Genomic DNA, 23,172 nt, shown 5'->3' with positions numbered 1-23,172 from the left:
TGGAGGGCCCCACCGTCCCGCTGTGCCCAGGCCTAGCACTATGCAGGATGGCTTTCTAGCCTGCTCCTCCTGCCCTCTGAGCTTCTGGAGCCTCTGAGGAGTGCTTGACCAGCAGGAGCTGGCACAAAAGAGACACCAGCCATGGGTGGCCACGGGCAATCAAGCCTGCTTCGCCTGCATGGAGGCTGCGGCTCTCCCAGGCCCCAGCCATGGCTCTGACTCTGCAACAGCCCTGCCTCAGGTTTCTGGTCCAAGGAGCAAGGCAGGGGGAGGCAGGGAGCCTCTGGGAGAGAGTGCCCTGAAGGAGAGCACGGTGCCTTGTCCAGTAACTCACAGTCAAGCGAAGGAGGCCCAGCTCCGCTGTGGTGACATTAAGTCTCTCACACAGCTGTTGGTCCTGGAGAACGTGGCTCAGTTCATCCCAGATCCCCTCGGATGCTTCCAGCAGGGGCAGCACACTCTTCAGTATGTCCAGGGTAGTGCTATAAATGGAGAGCAATGCTGTGTCAGCAGGGCTGCCTTAGCCACAGCACCACGGCTCAGGCTGGTCCACTAGGCCCCAGGCTGTGCTGCAGCCCTGGCCCTGCTGCCCCACATGCTTAGGGGGACCTGGAGGCCTAGCCTGGGCAAGAAGTAGGGGCTGAGATGGCCTTCCCAGAGGGGCAGGGCAGGAGCCTGATGGGGGGCTCTGGGCTGCCATGGTTGATATTGGCTGCTGCAGCCCTGAGCGGCCCACCATCACTGGAAAGCACAGTGGGATGGAGGGCCTGCTCCTCGGGATGTCCTGCAGCTTTCCTTGGCTCTGGCAACCAGACCGTTTCTGAGCCCTGTTCTTCACATGGAACAATCATGTGGGGCTGTCTGGGCTGATACCTGTCAGCCTGTGGAAGGTCATTCAACACACTCCTCAGCACATCCATGGGAAACTGGATGGTCAGCACATCCAGCACTGAGAACAGGATCTGCTGAACTGAGGTGCTCTTGACTTTCAGGTTGGTGTGGATGCATCCCAGGATCTCTGGCACCTGTTGTGAGAACACAGGGAGACTGCTGCTGCCACTGGACTGCAGCCATTTGCCTCCCAGGCTGTGTTATTTCTGCCCTTCCCACAGCTCTCTGCTGCCTTAAAATGGCTTCAGATTCTCAAGAGCTGTGGTGGGCATGTTAGGGCCTGACAATCCAGCTTAACACTGCTTACATCTATCAGCCAGGTTCCAGGGTCTCTCCAAAGAACATCCAGCATAGTCTCAGCCCAGTTCTTCTCATCAAAACTGTAGTCTCCAATGATCTTCTCCAGAGTCACAAGGGCAATGTCTGTTCTCTGAGAAGGGGGAAGGTTTCTTCCAAGTGGCTGCAGTAAGAAGGAAAAAAGGAGGGAAGGCATGTTAAATGGAGTGAGAGAATAGCGTCTGGAGGGATGACCACAGGCAAAAGGAAGGAGAAAGACCCTCCCTTCAGGTCAAAAGCATTCTGAGGGTTCACACCTGAGCCCCAGCTTGTCTCACAGGTAATCCTGAGCCGCAGAGGCAGCTCTGGGATGCAGAGAATGAGAGTGCCTGGCTGGAATTTTCATGTCTCCTTACCTGCTGCCAGAAACTGCTGGTCATGAAAGCACTAAGCTTCCAGATGCGCCCCAAAGCCCTCTCACACACTGTCTTTGTCTTGGAGATGCTGAAAGGCAGCAGCACCTGTGAGGAGAGGAGCTGCTGGTTAGCCTGGGAGCTGCTGATGCCCACTCCAGGAGAAGCAGTTCTGCTGAGCTCCTAGCTGGAATCACAGCATCCATCCAGGCTTCCCCTGAGCTTAAGCCAAGCCCATCGTGGGGCTACTGCCACTGGGGTCCCTTGCTGGCTCCAACTGCTGCCAGTGCCATTTCCATGGTCAGGATAAAATTCAACTACAAGGGACTCTGGGGGCAGAACTTCACAATAGACAGACCTCCAAGATTCTCTGCAGCCGACTGTTGACCCTGTCGGTGGGACAGCTGTCCAGCACAATCTGCAGCATGTTGTCCATAGCATCCAGTGTCTGTAAAGAGAACAGTGGGTTGTGGAAGCCTTTCAGTGTTCCCTTTCATACCCAGGAGACTGCTGTGAACCCCTCTAGCTGCCAAGGAAGGATACCCATAGGTCTGTGCACAGGGACACCCTGCAGAGCTGCTGCGTGCAGACCAGGCTACAAGCACAGGGTGTTTGCCAAGCCCAAGGCAAGAGTGAGAGGGGTGAGGGCAAGCAAGGCTTCTACCTTGTCCCACAAACACCTGTATTGATCTCTGGACACAAGTAATCCAAGTGGCAGCCCAGAGACATGGGGTCAACAGTAGATTGCCCAGTACATACGTGGTTGTAGAGGGAAATGTTCAAGGCCCTTGTTGGAGGAAGGTAGAAGATGACGCTGCAGCACACGTTGAAGAGATGCAGTATATCTTCCTCCGAAATTGCATTGGCTTTGCTGCAAATAGAGAGACATTGATGCTAGGAGCAGTGTCTTGGTGCTGAGGCAGGGGTGGAACAGGTCCTCTGCTGGGCAGGGCTCCCTGAGAGGGATGGGGAGCCCTGCCAGGAGGCGCCTCCTCCCCCACAGGGCTGCTCTGGGTCAGAGGACAGTCCTAATCCACCAGCTTTGGGGTGAGGGCCAAGACTTAGCGGGGAGCTGCGTCAGGGCCACCAGGATGGTGCCCGGGGGATGTGCTGGCAAAACCAGGGTCTGAGTAGGTACCTCAAGGCAGCAATAGCATTCATGCAGCAGGATCTCAGTGCAGTGCTCAGCTGCTCCCTGGGCTCCTCACACAGCAGAACCTGCAAAGCACAATCAGGATGGCACCTGGCAGCTGCCAGCACCCAGCAACAGCAAACCTGCCACCCACCGGTAGGGCCTGAGTCGCCCCAGTGGCCCTCGACAAGCACTGGCACACTGGTGCTGCTGTCCACCTCCACTGCTGAGGTCTCAGCAGCACCCAGAGTCCCATCTGCGGCACTTTGGTGTCTGTGCCTGATTTCCTGCCTCCCTCTCCCCCTGTCCTGTCCTTCTCACAGGGCGCAGGTACCTGGGTGCCATGTCCCCTCACCTCAATCTTCTTGGGTAGATCTTTGAGGAAGTAGAAGAGAGCCAGGCTCAGTGTGAGGCCCGTCTTTGCAGCAGTGCTGCACAGTAAGCAAATGCAGTTCAGGAACCGCATCTTCTGCACCAGATCCTGGCAAGCACACAGAGACCAAGGAGTGTGAGTGGGGAGAGCCGTGGCCAGGGGGACCAGGCATTGTAGGGTGTGGAGCAGCACAGGACAGCTGCAGGACAGCAGCAGCTCTGCTTGGCCAGCAGCCCCCCTGCAGCCTGAAGGCAGAGCCAGAGGGACTGTCTGGAGATGCAGGCACAGCCAAGATGGAGATGGCTGCTCTTACCTGTTCCTTGCTGACCCCATTGGCTTTGATGCAGTCTACAGCCACTTCAGATGGAGGCAGCCAGACAGCATCTGACCAAGGAAGAGAGAGCAGGGCTATAGAGGGGCCCAAGGCAGGCGCGAGCAGAGGAAGAGAGAGCTCTGGCCTCTCCAGCCCTGGCACAGTCTGCCCGTGCCTGTAAGGACAAGGGGCCCTGGTGTCGCTGCCCCAGCTCTGCCCACCCTGCTGGACACCCTCACTCACCAGCACACACTGGGGTCACCTTGGTCACTTCACAGGGCTCTGGTGGAGATCTTCTCTCCTGGGGAGCCCCACTCTCCTCCCCGGCCATGATGGAGCGGCTGGGGGGTCTCTCCTCCATCCCGTGGGATGAAGGCTGAGGGTGGGGATGGGGCAGCCGCGGGGCTGCCAAAGGTAGGGAGAAACGACTGGGGCTGCGCTCGGGGGCTCTTCGCCAGACCCGCACACTCCTGCCCTGTCTCCTCGCTGTCCTGACGGACACTGCAGGCCGCCTGCTGTCGGTGCCAGCTATGCCTGGGTGTCACAGAGATGGGTCACAAAGAGCCCCCCAGGACCCGCTGCCCCACCTGGGCAGGGCTGGTTCCAGAACCTGTTTGAAATGGCGCAGACCAAACTCCTCAGTGGGAGGGATGTGTGTGCCTGCTTACCCAGATAGATTTGGAAGTGGGCCTGAGAGCAGCTGCACTGCTCAGGCTCCTGTCCTTCTGCTATGAGGCCTGAGATGGCCGCAGCAGGACAGAGGAGGCAGACGAAGACTTGCTGTCAGCTCAGCAGCTGATTTGCTCACAGGCTTGTGAGCTCCAAGGCTTTTCTTTCTGAATTGTAAAGATGTAAATCAATGGCAAGTTTCACACAGAAGATCCAGTTCTGTGCCCTTATTTCTGATTACCTGGCAATGCACTGTCAAATAACTGGGAACACTGCAGTCCAATAAGGCATTTGCCTACATTTGGTCAGAAGCAGCTGAAATTAACGAAGACAGAAGCTGTTATCGTTCTGGCAGTTTTCTAACATCAATGAGTTAAAAGTGTTAACTCAGCCATTAGTGCAGCATGTCAGTTACTATTTCTTTCTGTATTTCATGCATCTTCTGGGCAGCTAGCTCTCACTGCTGGCTCATGCGCAGACTTGTCCACCAGTACCCCCGGTCAGTGGCTGGCAATGTTGCAATCCTGCCTATGACAAAAGGGTTGGAACTTGGTGATCCTTGAGGTCTCTTCCAATCCAAGCCATACCATGATTCTTTGGTTTTCCTTTTTTTGCTTTTCATTCCCATCTGTGCTTATCTTAAGCACAGGGAAACATCAAAGATCTCTTATCCTGGCAAATTTTGTGATAATATGCATAAGAATGATGATTTCTTCCAACTTTTTTTGCAAAACTCTTTTTGCTTCTTCTTGAGTTGCTGTTATCTGACATGTGATACTGGTGGCAAGGCGTTCATAGAGATTTTTAAGATATATGTTTCTGTATATAAAAGTTTGTTCTATTCTTCCTCATCCATATTCGGTGCTGTTCAGTACTGCTGGATTTTAGTTCTATGATGGACTGCAATGGGCTGGCTGAAATATTGTCCTTGAGTAGTCTTGGACACCATTTGTTTCCATTGGCAAGTCTGTAAAGCCAAAGAAATGCTTTGGTGCCTGTGGTCTCCATAGCTGAGCTGCTTCCAACCTTGGGAAGATGGAGTAAGGAACTTTTGGCCTACATTATGCCAATTTGTGCACTCATTTCTCCCCCTTAGGTTAAAATTCATTTGTATGCGTGAGAAGAGGGAATGACAAGGCTGTAAAATAAAGCCTATTATGTAGCCATTGTTCATCTAATTCCACTCAACTGGCAGGCAGTGTTTGTGCATTCAATTCATCACTAAGAGTCCAAAAGTCTGTAGCTGCCACAAACACACACGTGGAACGGAGCACAACTATGTAGGAGGATACACTTAACTTTCCCCCAAACTTCTTGCCATTATTCCCGTCTCTAGGAAAAATCACTTCTGCTGCCAATTACAGTTAAATACAGACAATATTTTAATCACTGCGACATTGCAACACTATTTGTTTTACCCAGAGCATCTTACTCAACGTTTGCTCCAACTGCTATGATGTCTTAGCATCCACTTCGAACTTATGGAAAGCTTTTCTTCTGCCCACATTGTCATTTTCCTTTCCTCTGTGTTAATTATTATATTTCATTTTGCATTGAAAGGTTTGTGGTTTTTTTTTCTGCTGTTCTTTTCCTTCTTAATTCAACTAAGCATATGTTCATGCCACCAGTTACAAGTATCTTGAATCAAAATTTCTACCAAAATGCACTGCAGCAATTATGCAAATAAGCCGACTGAATGTTTTTAGCATTAAAAAATTAGTATACTGTGTTTAAGAATAAATAAAAAGTTATAATGGATTTTAAATACTTATGATAAGTTGTTTATCACAGAAAATCAGTAAAGCAACAATTTTATGTTATTTCCTCCACTAATTTTCTCTTGGCTTGCAGCGTGCTGTTATGACTAAGTGATCTGAGATGCAATCCTCAGCTAGTTTAAAGCTGTACTTCTCATTCGTTCATGACGATGTGGTTCACAGTGGGATGGACAGTGGAGCCAGAAGTATGGTTTAAACAGAAATCCATAGAGCTGGACGTTGGTTTCAGAGAGTTTTCTATCTCAAGTAATGGATTAGGTGCTAAAGAAATGTGACAGCAATTCAGAAGATAAAGCTCAAACCCCACAAATCTGTATGTTTCATAATCACATTCAGACCATTGAGTATGACATATCTTAAAATTTCTATGGAGAGGAAGAGCACAAAGGCATGGGGCTTGAAGATCTCAAAGAGATCAGCTTCAGAGTGGAATGTCATCCTGAAGGGCCCATTTGCAGAGGGAAAACCATGACAAAGCCACCAAAAAACACTGTCAAAAGAAGTGTAGGGAGAGTGAGGGAGTCCCAACCCCATCCCAAGCAGGAGGAGCAGAGCTTGTGATGAGAGGCAGCTCTGACATGCTGTGGGTAGAGCCAGGAGTGGTGGTGGCCAAACCAAATGCTTACAGAGGCCGTCCCCAGGAGCAGCCAACCTCGTTGGCCTCTCGATAAGCCTCATGCACTGGAGAGCTGAGGCAGGGCCCAGTTGGAAGTATGGGTCTTCATGACTCATCTAGAAAACTTATGACATGTTGTGATGGTCTGCTTTTTGGCTGCTCAGCACCATGTAGCCACTTGCTCAAACCCCTCCAGTAAGATGGAAGAGAGAAGTAGAAAGGGGAAGTGAGAGACCTTGTGGGTTGAGACAAAGACAGTGTAATGGGTAAAGGCAGAACAATGCATAGGCAAAGGGAAACAGGGCATTCAGACACTCCTTCCCACTTTAGGCCCCTTGCTGGCAGGGCATTGGGAATTAGAGAAGCCCTTGGCACCGTCTCATCAGCATCATCACAGATCCAAAATACAGCACTGCACCAGAATCTTGGATGAATATGAGCTCCGTCCCAGCCCACAACAGTACAAGTGTGCAGATCCACAAAGGTTCTCTGTGGACAGCGGCCTTTGGCTCAAATCAGACCTTGTATCCACAAGGGGCACATTTTCCCCAACTACAAATGCTGTAGCATTAAACTGCTTAGATGTGAAATTGCGATAGGAATGTAAATCAGTAACCAGTGCTTCTGCCTTAATAATTAGCATCTCTGTGATAATGCCGAAGTCATTCCCTGAAATAAGTTTCCAGGACCTACCTGTGAAAACAGGGACATATTTCTGTGGGATTTTCTGTGGTCCTGGGTGTGAGAATGCAGCGTTTCTCACTAGATTTGATGCTTGTGTTCTTGATACTGCACATTCTATAGTGAGAGGAGCAAAGGATGAGAATTTTGAACACCTCTGTGAAGAAATTCAAGAATCTTGGAAGAGAAATGTGCTTTACTGTTGAAGACTTTAAGACTGAAACAACAAATGCCAGACCAAATTCTTTCAGCAATCCTGAAGACTCTTGGAGTGATTCCTGGCCCAGGTGTTGGACAAACCAACCAGAGAAGAGGCATTTCTGGACCCAAGGGGGTCTGTGCTCTCACCCCTACAGACACACCAGTGCTCTCACACCAGGGCTGCCCCTCACAGGCCACCTCACACATTCATTGGCTCATGCGACTCACCCTTCACTAACCAGAAATCACGTGCCAGTTGCAGGCATCACAGACACAGGGACCATCTACCACCTCGTGCTCACTCAGAGCCCAAATACACACGAGCACACCGATCAGACAGCCTCAGCCAGGGCAGAATAAGAAGAGACTTATTCAGAACTCCCCATCCTCAGGTTGGGAGCTGCTATCTGCAGGGAGCTGCCTGCTGCTGGCAGCCTTGTGCCTCTGCTCTCTCTGTCCCATGATACAGCTGCAGGTGAAAGCCCTGTGCAGAGCTCAAAGAACTGTCCTGATGAGGGTAGGACATCAGCAGCTTTGGTACCCAGCATGTCTTGAGAAGTGCCAGCAGCTTTGGCACCATCATCTGTTGACTGCTGTGCTGACAGGGAACATGATGTAGAGGCTCAGTCAGTGTATCTGGTGCCCTCCTGAGCACCTGGATCAGGTTGTGTCTGATCTGTGGGGTTGTTCCCAGTCTTGTGCACCAGCACCTGTGCTGTTCATGCTGATGTTCCCAGAGTGCTGGTGGGTGTTTGTCACCTTGGACCTGCCCGTTTCTGGTCTTTTGCAGGTCGTGTGGCTACTGGACGCCTCCAGTATGCCAGTATAAGTGATTTAGTACCCTGGTCTAGTGTTAGATATAGAGGTTGGCAGCCCTGTATGTGGCAGTGGGTTGTAGCCTGATGATCACACCCTCAGATCCTTTTCCTCTGTGCAGCTTTCCAGCCACTCTGCCCCAAGCGTGAAGGTTGTATGGAGTTCTTGTGATCAAAGTACAGGGCCCAACCCTTGGTCTGGTTGAATATCATACAGCTGGCCTCAGCCCAGTCTATCCAGATCACACTGTAGATCTTTTTTTACCCCAAGAAGATCAACATTTCCTCTGAACTTGGCATCACCTACAAACTTAAGGAGGGTGCACTCAATCCCTTTATCAAGATCATCAGTAAGAATATTAGGATTTTCCCTTATTGAATCCAGGTTAACTATTCCTGGTAAGCTTCTTTCTTCCATGTGCTTGGAAATGACATCCAGAATAAACTTCTTAATCATCTTGCCAGGGACAGGGGTGAGTCTGACAAGCCTGAAGTTTTCTAGGTCTTCCTTCTTGCCCCTTTTGAAGACCGGAGAGATGCTGGCTTTCCTTCAGTCCTCGGGCATCCCCTCCATTCTCCATGATCTTTCGTGGATGATAATGATTCAGCAGTCACTTCTGCCAGCTCCCTCAGCACTCATGGGCTCATTCCATTGGGGCCCATGGATCTGTGTATGTTGAATTTGCCAGGTTAATTCTGACCATATCTTCCTTGACAAAGGGTAAGTTTTCCTTTCCCTGGACGTTTTCTCCAGGGCCTGGGATTCCAGAGGAGCAGCCTTAGCAGTAAAGACTGAAACAAAAAAGGTGTTCTGTAACTCTGCCTTCTCTGTGTCCTTTGGTTACCAGGGCACCCACCTCATTTTGCAGCAGGCCTGTATTCTCTCTGTTTTGCTATTGATATACTTAATGAAGCCTTTCTTGTTTTACTTGACCTCCCTTGCATGCCAGAAAGTTTAGTGGAGACTGTCCACTGGATAGAAGGAAGTTCAGTTCTTCTTTCAGCGTTCTCTTTCTATTGAAGAAAGAAAGGCTGTCAGACAGTTGTCTTATCCATTTTGAGATTTTCCAGCTGGCAAGTCATCCTCTGCTTTCTACTGAAACAGTCAAACTGTGTGCTGGACTCATTGGTCAAAGACTTGCTGGAAAGTGGAGGGAAAGGATGGGAGAAGACATTCATATAGCAAGAAGTAGCCTAATTAAAGGATTTTAGATCTATATACACAGTATACTCAGCCTTGTTAGAATATAAATGAAGTCTTTTTTTCTTTCTAATCAATACATTCACTGGAATGCTAAGGATATTTCTGAAGTAGATGGGAGTCAAATGGCAGCCTCAAGCTTTTGCCTTAAGTAACAGAAGTGAAACAGCAGTGAATTTTTTCTTTTCTTTTTTGTTTAGCATTTTATTTCTGTGCCTCAACATGAATTTGATGAAATTCATAACCCTGCTTCTGATAAGACAGTTGCAACATAGAAATCAATTACAACAATGTGCTTTCCAGCTTTTATTACTTCATTTAATTAACTGACAATTCAGAAGGACACAGACAATAGGGCTGTAGCAGAACAGCATTACAATTAAAATAAATTCCCATGAAAAGCAATTATAATCGTTGTTGAAAATCTAGGAAGGGTCAACCTTTTGTTCAGAACAGGCTGCATTTTAAGAAAGTAGTTGCAATGAAATTATGTGGTTTGTAGTTTTCATTTTTGAACAAGGAGAGAGGAAAGTCCTTATGATAAGACAGGATCTGGAGGGAACACTCCCACAGAGAAAATAATTTACCCATCAACAAGCACATGTCATCCACTTTTCACACTTTTCATTATTCTGTAAGGCCCATCAGAGCAAAATGCTTTTTCATCGTGCTCTCTTTCTATTTGCACTGGTTTGAGTTCCTGCTTCAGTATATTAAGACTTAAAGGACAAATTAAGCTCTCATAAATGCCTTTTTGTGTGTGGTGGCATGTACTTTCAGTAACTACTCCCTTTAGTCCTCATTGTCTTGAACACGCACCTTCCAGTGTCTTAAGTTGATGGTAGTATTGAATGACAAAATGGATGTATGCTGGTTAATCACATTCCCAAGGGCAAGTTTGGTGTTTTTAATTTTCCCAGATAAGCCCATACTTCAGAAATAGTTCCCAGTGACTGCTGAACATGAAGCACTATCTGGCCAATAACTATCAAATTTGCTTCAATGACATTCATAGCAAATTCTTCTGTCTTCTGTCCTAAAGCTGAAGCTGGGAATATGGCATTCCCAAGCATTTGGATCATGTACGAGCAAACCAATTTTGATTAAAATGTGAAGTTGACACAATTCAGCATTGCGGCAAATAAAGCAAACAATGTCGGATCAAATTTCCTTTGATAGCACTGGAAATTTGAAAAGTAGATACTCATTACTTTATCTGTTAAAGATATGGAGACTCCATGGGAATTCTAAGTTTCTTTCAATAAAGTTTGATTAGGGATTAGAGAAACTATGGAACCTACTTTGGCAGTCTTGTATAAGGACCAAATGGAAATGTTTTTGTACTAGTAGTCTGAGTGCTCAGCACTTGAGTTGACACACTTGACAGCCTGACAATGTGTAGTTTGCATTCATTTCAGCATCTCTCATTTATAATCAAAGGCAAAGAGAAAAATCTTCATAGATTCATTAGGAGATGAATCGTTTATCAGGCATTGCAAAAATGCTAATTAAATGAAACATTAAGAGGCCCTTTTATGCAAAACACCATTGAATTGCAAAAAAGACAGGAGTCTAGTTGGTGTGCACCTTTCATGACAGTTTTCTTTCATATAACTTCACTCTTCTGCAAGAGCATCTATTCTACCGTTGTTGGAAATGTGGACCTCAGGGCAGACCATTTCTGTCACCACATGGGTGTCATCTTCTGGAACATTTTGGGCAGCAAAGGTTGCCTTTCTTTAAAATAAAATAAAACAAATGTTGTTTTCTGTAATAACAATGCCTATTACTACATACCAATCTATATACAAAACTATCACTCGTCATGTAGGGGTGACAGAGCCACAACTATTTGGCTTTATGATCCTGAAGAGAAATGGTAGAATATTCCTTTCAAAAGGTGAATATTGTCATATTTCTCAGAGAGTTAGAGGCCCAGAGGTTTTGCTTACATCTCAGAAGCGTTGAGTTGCAGCCTTATGCTTGTGTTACTAGCTTGCAGCTGTGACTTCTCCACATTAGGCAATGCTGATATTCGTTAGCAAAATGTGATGGCCTGCCAAACTCACTAAAGCCAAGACAGTGAGACTCCAGAAGGTCCATTAGAGTGCAGGCTCTTTTGTAAGGGTCTGTACTGTGTCACCAACCCAATTGCATGGTATATCTGTGAAAAAAATAATAACCAAAAGCATTATTTGCAGTGCATAAGAACAGACACACTGCATAGATGCACCACAGGTTAGTATTTTTTAAAGAGGCAATGTCATTTGGTTTTAGTGATAGCAATACTTTACATAATGGATGTAATCTATTAGTTGTTGTACATACAGTGAATAGCTCTCATAGCAAAAGTAACAGATTACATGTATGATCATTGTCTTCCTCTAATAAAATAAGTAGGTGTGCTCTCCATTACTTGTGCTTCTGAGTTATATAAATAGCAAAGTAATTGGAAAATAGCTCAGAAAAATATAACTTCCACTTTAGGGACTGATGAGGTAAGTAAGATCTTCTAGCTGGTGATTAGAACTTTAACTAGCTGAATTTATCCCCTAGGGATTAATTAACAAACCAGCTCCTGCAGACTCATGTAATTCCACAGGTACTTATAGTAGGTGCTAAGTCATCTAATTTTTTTACACTAGTTTTAATTTCTTTTTCTTTTTACAGCCCATTCCAGTATTTCGCCACCTTATTACTCTATTACATTTCCCCTTGATTACTAAAGTTGAAAATTTACCCTTCTAAGAACAGAGGCAGAGTAAGGCTTTCCCTCAGGAATTTCTTATATCTAGGGAAAAAGGAGCTTAGACCAAATCTCCCTTACTGACAGATCTGTTGAGCAGTAAGGCCAAGACCTTTGCAGTAACTCAGTATTTCTCAGTATTTACCAGACCAACCTGTGCTTTCCCACCATGAGTTACCAGCCTCCCCTCACCCAATCCAGATAGTACAGGAGATAAATCAATCCCTTTTTTTGTGTAGCCAGCCATCTATATCTGAATGTGGGAAGGTTTTGTGATGCAGATAATGCACTGTACACCTTCCCTGGTGTGACAATAATGTAATCTTTATGTATTGAGTTTATATTTGAAGATAGTGCGATGCCCTTTCAGAGTACACCAATTCTAGAGCTAAGCATTTTTAAAAATATATATTTTGGATTTACTTTGCCATCCAATATTGGAGGGTGCTATACCAGTTATAGTATGGGTCTTCTACAGCGAGTCTATAAAAGTGTAACATTCCCAGAAATTTATGAAAATGACCATTTTGGGTTCTTTTGAATAGCTAAAGAGTTGTTTATCTGTTAAGAATTAACTATAGGTATTACTTCTAAAAAAATTATTAGTAGTAGTAGTATTGGTCCAGAAAAGTGTAGTTCTGGAGAGCACAAATCTTTCTGTTGAGACTCTGACCTAATGGGGCCTGATTTTAATGAATTTGTCAGTGAGTGGCCAATGTGACAGCGTTTTTCTTTACCTTTGAGTCAACGTCAAGTAGTCCAGTGAAGTACCATGCATTGCATAAAAGAAGTCTGAAGCTTAGTGGAGAAGAGCCTTTCCAGGGAACATTTCTGTCCCTGGCAAATGCAGTGTTCTCAGTGCAGTGGTAGATGTGATGCCTGTTTTTTCATGTCATGCTGAAGTCAGTACCGCAGCATGCTGCGGTCCATAAATCAGATGATTAGATCAAAAGAAAATTATGTGGGTTTTTAACATAGTCTACCATTAAGTTTCTACCACAGATTTACTGCATTTGATAGTCTACTGCAGAGGGAGGGAGGTACAGTGGTGCAAGTCGGTCAAAACCTTCTGAGGGTATCAAATGCAAGTGCAGAAGACACGACAGATTTCAAGAAGCTTGGGAGAAGTGACATTCAGCCCATCTGTTTCTGCTCCAAGCAATCCAGCAGGATTTCATCCTGTTTCTTCCTTTTTTTGAGGTAGCAAAAACAACATTATTTTCCCTTCCTAGTGAACAAGATCCCAGTTTATAGGATAATGAGTTCATGACTTATGACTCTTATTTCAGGTCATCCCAGGATGCATAAGCACTTGTGAAAGCACTTAGCTGTGGGAGAATGAGAGTGGCAATATTAGGTTATGGCCTGTGTCCTACAAAGTTGATCTCTGACATAAATTTGGTGAGCCGAGGCAAGCCTCAGGGGCTGAGAGTAGCTTTCAAACTCAGCAGCCTGCCTTTCTCCACTTAATTGCTGTGGTGCAGTTACAGAGCAGTTTGAATACCAGTGTTTTCCTTAGAAAACATGTTTCAGAATCAGATATTCGGTATCAGATGCCTTTGTAATAACAGTGATGTGCACCTGGTGAAATCTATTTCCATTATACTGGAATTTGGTGGGATTCGGCTGACCAGTATCCCCACCAATTACCTGCACATGCTGTGCAAATAACAGTGAAGGAAAAGGCTGTCTGACACTTTGCATGGAGAGTAAATGCCACAATGCATCAGAATATGACCTGGATTTTAATGTGTGTCTGTGGGCTTCATGCCACAAGGGAGGAGTGAGAGTAAGTAGATGCAAAATGCCTGCTGGAATCTTCTCTTCCTGGCTGTAATGGCTTATATTTTCAGTTGAGGAGTGGGTTGGTCTGAGTGGATAACCTGTTGTGAAGACTTGGCACTGAGGGTGTTGGGATTGGTGCTGAGAATATTGTTGTTCTTTTTTTTTCCCCCCTCAGCTTTGTTTCCTTCACAACCCCTTGAAAAAAGGTGACCAGCTACAATAAGGGAAGCAGTGCAAATTTTCTCCACTTTCCCCAGTAAATTTTGCCACTCCACGGAAGTATTTATTTGGGTTTCATTTTGGATCAGTATGATACACATCATGACATAAGCCCTAAAGTAAATTTTAAAATGACATTCAGAACAAACTGTCTTGACAAACAAAGCTTTTTTTTTTTTTTCTTTTTTTCTTTTTTTTTTCTTTTTTTCTTTTTTTTTTTTCTTTTTTCATTACCATATTTTGCTGAAACATGAAGCGAACTTACGGACAAACCTGACTTGCCATGTGCTTCATGAATCATAACAGCAGCGCTAGTTCATTTCCCATCCATAATCATGATCATATATATTAAAATAAATTACAACACATATATTTTTTTTTTCCTGGTTATTCTTTTCACCTTTTAAAAACAATATTACATTTAATACTTGAAGTAAGAAAAAGAACAAAACAAATATAATTTTTTTTCTTTTTTTTTTCTTTTTTTTTTTTGCACACACAAACATATACATATGAACTACATGTGCTTGCAAATAGATTTCAGTAACTGTGATGATATTCTAATATTTATGCACTATGGCATTCCCTCCCCAACGAATGAGAGACTTGACTTGCTATCGTATGTACTTGCCCATAAGCCATCTTCCTACCATATAAGGCTGTAAGCTCACCAGATCACTATTGTCATTTACTACCTATTTATACAGTGCCCAGTGTCATGAGGACCAAGTGTTGTTCTCAATATTCAAAACGACATAAATGAATGACTTAAGAAGCCATAACATTTTGCTTTCTGGAAAGTGAAAATTATTACCGTGTACAAGTTGACAGCCATCTTCACAGCTGCCTTGAAAACTCAACTCATTGTTCTTGGCTTATATGAAAGCAGGTAGTGTTGCTGACTTGCAGATACCACACGTAGAAATAGGCAGACTTTTTTTTTTTTTTTTTTTTTTTACTTTTTTTTCTTCCCAGAATCTGTATTTTCTAATTCTCCAGCTCAATTAACAGTGACAAATATTAAAGCAATCCAGAACAAAAGCTATGCCACAAGGTGAGAATTAATTAAAACATAAATTCTGCTTATTTCCCACTGTACCTCTTCATAATGGCAAGAAATCTATATTACTTTATCAGATTTCTAGTGTAACCACAGAGTAACATAATGGATATTGAGGGGATTTCTCCTGATACACACTGCCTCACTAGAGTGGAGAATCTAGTTTTAATCTCTTGCTCCAGCACTTCTGTTTCATGACAATTTTGGTGCCAGTCCAAACAAATACAAATAATGAAGTTACGAGGTAAAAGTCTACTCTTTTGTACTCTTCTACAAGCTGTTTGAATATGAAGGATAAAGTGTCCTTAAGTTGAAACAAGATTTTTCTTGCTTATGCCAGCTCTTTCCTTATTCTGCTGAGGCTATAAATAAAGATTTCTATTTCCAGCTGGCCTTATCTTCAACCACCTGCTTCCAGTTAAAAAAAAAGAAAAAAAGAGAAAAAAAAAAAAAAAGAAAGCGAAAAATGACTCAGAGTCATTCAACCTGCAGATTGCTTTTGGCATGTAGCTATCTCAGTAGCAGTAGCAAGAACCTCACAGACACTTGTTTATTTCATTTGCAGGAGGAGGCTTATCCAAGCTTCATCCTTTTTTAGAATTGTTTTTGGTTTGAAGAGCATTTAAGATTGTGCTTTGAGATCTAGATTCCAAAAAGCACGTGAGCATACAGTGAAACTTAACTGAATCCAAAGATCTTCATTTGGGATTGTTGTCATTTGCAACTGAGGAGAGGGCAGAGCTAGAAAACAAAAGAAGCATGTATCACCAAACCAACTAGTTGGGATTTTTCTAAGCTGCCAAGGGAAACTGAGTTTGTAATTCTCATTATAGGTGATAGGAGAAGGGTATCCAAACTGCTTGGCTAACTTGAAAAATCTCATTCATTGTTTCAGTGAATCTCCAGTATTTATGCCCTTTCATTCTTCCAAAGATGTTCCTTTAACTCCTCTATAATTAAAATTTAAATTATTTTATGATTTTTATTTATTCATTTATTTATTAACTTCTTTCTTCCTTAGCTCTCTTCTACATCTTTTCAGCATGAAGGGCAACTGTTTGGGCCACAGAAACCAAATCAGAATGCATGTATCCAGTGCTAGCCCATACCTTGTCTTTCATAGGGTAAGACTAGAGATTAGCTGCAGTGGACTTTGACTCTTAAAGTAATACTTCTGAGCAGGTTCATGTGCTTGAGAGGACCAAAGATCACAGCTGGCGGAGGAGGGACAGCTTGACGGTATTCCTTTTCTTGTAACTCCATGTCAAGACACGTATTGAACCAAGAGGATGGGAATAGGCAGAGCAGTCATCATGCTAGCCCAGTGCAAACTGGGATCACTCAAAGGAAAAAGATTATGTAGACAAAACAGGCTTCCCCTTCCTTATTTCTTGCTGTGTACTACTGCTCTAGAAGAAAGTGAAATTCTATATTAATGCTGACTTCCTACTGTGTCTTGTATACCTTGACTAAATTTGGTGAACTGAGTGTGCAATTTGGCTTTCATATTTTCCTTAATGATGATATCATTGCTACCTCCATGGGTGATGCAAAACCATGCCGCAAGAAATAAGGGAAAGAAAAAATAAAGGAAAACTTGAATGGCAGTGTGTCAGTGACACCAAGTGAGCTCTTCTTCACTAAGAAGTGTTTAGTTAAAAAGTTGCTTAGTGACATCAGATTATATCAACAGTTCTGTATGGTCTAAGAATCTCCTGGCTTATTCCAGTTGTGTCTGTAGCTGCTGACTGTGTTGACCCTGAGAGTATGTGTGAATAGTGAGGGAGGATGGAACAGACAGTAAAAGCAGTCTCCTCTGTCTGTATCGAACTGAGGTGGTGTCTCAAGCTAATCCTTTCTAAGAAAAATGTTCACAAGTTAATGTGAAAGAAGGAAGGCAAAAACTAAGAACCAGCCCCAAATCTCTATATGGCTAAGCTAGGGCACTGGTTATTCCTCATTCCCCCTTTATCATTGTAAACTCCTTTCCTAAGACACTGCCTGTAATGCCCTCTTTAACTTATTCTTGGAAAGGAGAAATACCCATCCATTATGAAAGAGAAGAATGGAGCATTGGTCTGTGGGAGTGGAATTCCCAACATATTAGTGGACAATTCAGCCCACTTCAGCCCAGATCTTACAAAGTGTGTTGACAAAGATAATGGCGTACCTGCTTTTTCAATTAGCTCTGCTGGTTTCAGCATTTCTGTTGTCTCTTTCTGCAGAACTACTGCTGCTCACTCTTGTTGTGCTGACTACCAGGGAAGACCAGGTGTGGCCCTAAAAAGCCACCACACAAAACAGAAGGAGGGAAGACACCCTTGTTCCCTGCTGTAGTGACAGGTATGCACTGTCTGCCTGCCTCCAAATAAGCGACAGGGGAGCCATGTGTGATAGGTGTCTCTTTACAGCCTGGTTCTTTTTCTCCAATATGGTACTGCCTTACAGTAAGGTAAAATGCAGTTTCCTTGATGTCTCAGACAGAGAAGTGACTGGGAGCAAGTAAGAGGCAGAGTAGGTGTGCAGTCAGCTACTGTCCTTTTATTATATATTTAAGTAATAATAATAATAATAATAAAATTGTCAAAAGGGTGGTTGGTCTGACCTTGACACTGCATTCCCTCACAGTGGGTCTGTGTCCCAGGAATACATGTACAACTACACAGAGCAAGATACAAGCCTGTCTCACAATCCTGCTCTTCTCATTTTCCTTGGGAGGGGCCACGTACTATGCCAAATCCACGGTGTGATCAGTAGGCTGCAGAAAGTAGAACAATGCTAAAGGCAGGGAGCAAACAGTGGTTGTTAAAACTGTATACCGACTGAACTCAGGGCAATACACGCAATGCTGACAGCTCTGCAAGGTGGTGCTCTGCAAGAGCAAGCAGTGATTTCCATCGCCAAGACATATTTCACTTAGGTAACTAAGCATGTTAATGCTCAGAAATCCTCGCAGTACACTAATAACGCAATCACTTTTTAGAATCATTCTAGAGGGTAGAGGGGAAATCTGCCTTTCATTTAATCCTAAAAGCACATTTTTGCTATTTTTTTTTTTTTAGAGTTTTTCTGTTTGTTTGTTTGTTTTATTGTGACATATAATATGAAATAATCTGCTGCAACTGTCTAGAATCCATGAGAATTTTTGCTTCTAACATTGATTTTTAACATTTAACATGAAATGACTGCAGGGGTAATAGGTTACTAATTGAAAAATAACGATTACAAGGGAAAGGCACATGCAAATGTCTTTAATGGGCAGTTCAGAAACACTTTGTTTTATCCCCATTTGTTTCTATAACTGCCCACATTAAGGTACAGTAGAGTTTTGGGCTTCAGTGCGGTGGTTATTGTATCAGTAAAAACAATTTCCCCGTGCTAGCGTTTAGTCAGGGGTTATTCTGTCTAATAATAATGTTTTACAAACTTTCATAGAACAAAGAGGATTACTCCCAAGCATCTCCATAAATCTCCAGCTGTCTAGTTCAGAATGCGCACACACACACAAAGGAAAGCTACAAAACCCAACTCAAAGCAACTAAGGTGAAAAAAATTCTAACAAACCTTGCATCTTACTCAGCTGGGTGATCTAAAATGGAGCAACAAAGCAACCAAATATCAGCCGCTACAAATAGAGATTCTCAAAACTGCCTTGGTCTTGGGTCCTACAGCTATATTAAGGACATACCTGGGGAGCAGAGCTGGATGTACAACTTTTGGCACATTTCCCTTGATAGCAGTGGAAGATTTTTATCCTGCTTAGAAAATCTCTGCCAAGAATGTGGATAGTACTTTAGAAACACAAGCATCCCACTGCAGGTCAGCCTGACTTCAGTTCCAGAGCACTGAAATCTAAGTCTAAGATTAGTCATAGGCTCTTAAATCATATTAATCTGAAAGTTCTGCTTTACAACATTTTCATATTCTTTTTGGCTAAACACATACACGGTCAATATTACCTTTATTCCAGTTTATTCTGATCACTTATAAATTGTATTTGTTATCAGTCACTTAGCAGCAAACCCACGGCTTGTAACTGCTAGAAAACTGTGAGGTCACTGAACAATTCCGTATCTTCTCATTTCTGAGAGTTTCAAAATAAGAACAGTGGCATCAACAACAAAGAATAGAATTTTAGTTCTGAGCCTTTTGAGGGTTTGTTTAGAGGAATAAAACAAAAAGCATTTAACTGCACTGAACTAACGTTCCACTTCTGTCTTCTCTCCACTAAAGATACTTGCTAGAACCTGGAGAAACTTGCCTCTCTTGCTCTAAGATACTGCCCCTGAAAGAAACATAACCACATAGTTATTAAAATGGCATCAAGAATAGCTAAGTAATCTGTTCTTGGAAATCAGGTTTGTGTTTATGTGTTATCTACAAATATACAAGATGAAGATGACAGTGGCTAGAGGTTCATTATATCTGGCAGTATGTTAGCCTTTTTGAGGCTACCATGTTCAAAACATCATTTTCGTAGTATAATCCCCGTATTATGCATGGACAACCCTAGTTCACTGGCATTGGAGAAGAGTTCATTCTTAGTGGAAACGTTTTAGTATATTTTAATGCAGTCCTCCAAATAGCAAGATGATCATATTTCCCCAGGAGTTTGCAGTTTTTCCCATACACATCAACATTTTAACAGTTTAACAGTAGCTTAGAAATTAAAGCAGGGCTAACAAAAAACAAGTCTCACTCATCAAGAACTCAGCTCCTCTACGCCAGCAGTATCTGGTGGGTTGCCTCCCCTGGATGCAGTCCAGGGCTATGTTACAGTAAACTGGTCCAGTGTGATATCACAGATATAAAAAATATTCCATTCTGTATCAAAACTAGGCACGTGCCTTATATTTATATGAAGAGAAGATCAATAGAGTTGAGCATTTTTGCTCTCAACTATTCATCTCTGGCCTTCTACATGAGGAAAAAAATATTTTATGTTGTTTCTAATCAGTAACTACAGGAGTCTAATTTGGGTTGGATGGTAGTTAAAAGGGAGGTGACATCACACTTGGGTCAGTATTGGTGGATATCTAAAAGCACAACCTCTCATTTGTATTGCTTTAAAATGTACACAGTATAGATGTATATTTAAAAGAAAAGAAAAGAAAAGACTACCGATTTTTGTGGTGTTGAACCAACTAGAAGGTATGATGCAAGGCTCTTTACCAAATGAGATCTATAGATACAAATTTCACTGTAGAGTATGCTTTAGACAAATGTGTCTTTTTCTTTAAGTATGCAAATCCTACACTGTAGGCTTATTTTTTTTTTTCCTTTTTCTTTTTCTTTTTGTAGTGGTAGAAAATGTTGAACAATTGTCCATGAGCATGAGCCAACGGTTCATTGCTGATATCCCCAGAATGCCAATATTTGCAATGCAAACAGTTAGTACAATTTACCAGTTCTATGAAAGGCCCTGACATATCTGCCTCAAGGTCTGGAGGCTCTGCTGTACAACCACAAATAGTCTTTTGATTTCCACGTAACCTTTTGATACAGTGACAGCTGCATTAAGCTGCGTTTACCCAGCAATTCCACATGCCAGGTTGGTTTAATTGGTTATAATGCCACAGAAAAAGTACTGCTAGCAGAACACCATCAAATCATTTTCATATTGAACCTTCGCGGTCCAGCAACCTCCCCTTCAACTACAGCACCATTGTTTTTGCGAGGGACATATTCAAGGTCAATGCTGGTTTTGTGTTTGCCTTTCCCTCGGCTCCACACAAAAAGAAGTAAGAAACAAAATAAAACCACTCCAAGGAATGTGAAGCAGCCCATAGCTGTGGACACCAATATTGTCTTAAGGTCCAGAGAGAAAGTGTTTGCATTAGTTCCATTGGAACTGGTGTCGTTGGAGTCTGTCATATACATAGGGGTCCTGTTGGCATAAAGGAAACGGTCTGAAGTAAACCCCTTTACCGTAAGGGAGGCCGAATAGGTGTCATTCCCAGCTGCATTACTCGCAATACAAACATAGATCCCAGTGTCCTGGTCTTGAGCAAATCGGATCTCCAGCGTGCCATCTCCCAGCACAGTGGCTCTTCCATTTGACTTGGTTGTGATCAGCCTCCGACGTGGGGTAACCCAGGATATGGTGGGCTGTGGATCCCCGTCAGCATTGCACATCAGCTGCACTGTCTGCCCTTCCTCCACGACCAGGTATTGCAGCTTCTTGTCTTGTATCCTGGGCTTCTTGCAAGTGAAGTAAAAGGAGAGGGCTGTGCTGTGAAAATCTTTGAATGACCTCTCCTTGACACTGTCTGGGCCAGCACACATTGGTGGCTGTCCTCCAAACTGCAAAGTGGGCTGCCTCTGTAAAATCCAAAGGAGGCGACAGTCACAGGCCAGAGGATTGTTGTTAATGCAGAGGATCTCAAGGGCTTTGGGGGAATGAAATACATTCTCTTCTAGGGTTTCTAGCAGGTTTTGGGACACATTAAGCACACGTAAGAATCGGAGCCCTTGGAAAGCATGTGGTTCGATGGTACGTAACTGGGCCCCCACCATGTGGAGTTCCTGCAGGCGTACCAAATCCGAAAGCATGCCTGCCTCAATGGTGCTGATGGGGTTGTAGGACAAGTTTAGATGTGTCAGGTAAACCAGATGTTTAAAAGCAGTGTAAGGTACTGCGGACAGGTTGGTGTTGGTGATGGAGAGAGAAGTCAGGTTGAGACCGTACAGGCTGTTAGCAGGCAGCATGTCCAGGAGTGGCCAGGAGTCTATCTCCAGGTCTTTCAGGCGAAACAATCTTTTAAAGGCATAGGCAGGCAAAGCATTGATGTTGAGCTGTTTCAAATGAAGACTGATGAGGTTGTGGAGGTGAGAAAGAGCTTCTGTTGGTACAGCTGTGAGGTTGCATCTCTCCAGGGTGAGCTGCTCCAGGCTAAGAAGTCCACTAAAGGCCCTGTGTGATATATAAACCAAATCATTGTCCCCAACCTCCAGGGATTTTAGGTTATGCAAATCTTGGAACATGTAGTCCAGCAAAATGACAATCTTGTTTTCACTTATATCAAGCTTTGTTAAGTTTGACAACCCAGTGAACACCCCAAGGGGGACCAGCTTCAGACGGTTTCCTTTCAGCCTCAGGGAGCGCAAGTTGAAGAGATTGTTAAAGGCTCCAGGCTCCACATTGGCGATTATATTGTCACTGAGGTCAATCTCCTCTAGCAAGGGGTACGACATGAATTCCTCGGGGTTGACACTCTTCAGTCGGTTCTTGCTGAGGTCCAAGATTTTGGTTTCAATGGGAATGCCCTCTGGGATGGACAGCAGGCGCCTCCGGTGGCAGCTGACGGACTTGTTCTGCGCCGAGCATTCACAGCGGGCTGGGCAGCCAAAGGTGGGGCCCATGAAGACTAGCAGCACAGCCAGACCTAGGAATGGCTGCCAGCAAGATACAGCTGTGTGAAGCATGACTCCACCAGTCCGGTCTAACCCTCCGTCACGGGCCTGTAGGGATGAGGATGAGAAAGGAGACAGGTTAAGTCTGCAGAAAAAGGAGATTTCTATTTTTAGTGCTATTTCAAGGCAGGCGTGTGTGTTTTCATTTGAAACAAAACAACTGTGGACAGAAAGAGCAACAAAAAAGTAGATTTTCTTTCATGAACATTGGGCTTGTCACAGGATCTCTTTATCCAGTGTTTCCTCTCTGACGTCAGAGGAGACAAAACAGCTTTTCTCACTGAATGAAATGAAATCCATTATTTTTTTTTCCCTTCTAACTCTCAATGGGCCTCCACAAGACCGCTATAACTGACATAGTGACAAACATCACATACGCTGCAAATAAAGCTAACCATATTTGTGGTGTGTTTACAGCACTGGGCCACCATGAGGTGATAGAAGTCTAAGCTTTTGCCTTTCTTGCTCTGGTCAGTGTTTTAAGGCAGACATTAACAATGTATATATTATCTTAAAAAAAAAAAAAAAAAAAAAAAAAAAAAAGAGTTCCTTGACAATAAAAAGATTCCTTTTAACATTTATTGCATGAA

At 43.8% G+C, this 23,172-nt stretch overlaps 1 protein-coding gene across 7 annotated transcripts in view; it reads right to left on the bottom strand.

Moving 5' to 3' along the window:
- Window positions 1-10,129: 10,129 nt before the first annotated feature.
- Window positions 10,130-23,172, bottom strand: part of LINGO2 (leucine rich repeat and Ig domain containing 2) — a 475,029-nt gene continuing 461,986 nt past the window's right edge. For all 7 annotated transcript variants that reach the window (XM_072359097.1, XM_072359099.1, XM_072359095.1 and 4 more), the window contains one exon: window positions 10,130-22,630. In XM_072359097.1, the coding sequence (XP_072215198.1) occupies window positions 20,774-22,630 (1,857 nt within the window). In that variant the 3' untranslated portion in view covers window positions 10,130-20,773. The remainder of the gene's footprint in view (window positions 22,631-23,172) is intronic.

This window comes from Excalfactoria chinensis, chromosome Z (assembly GCF_039878825.1).
Source record: "Excalfactoria chinensis isolate bCotChi1 chromosome Z, bCotChi1.hap2, whole genome shotgun sequence".
Taxonomy (NCBI): Eukaryota; Metazoa; Chordata; class Aves; order Galliformes; family Phasianidae; genus Excalfactoria; species Excalfactoria chinensis.
The sequence above is the reverse complement of the archived record's forward strand: the minus strand, read 5'-3'. Positions and strand labels throughout refer to the sequence as shown.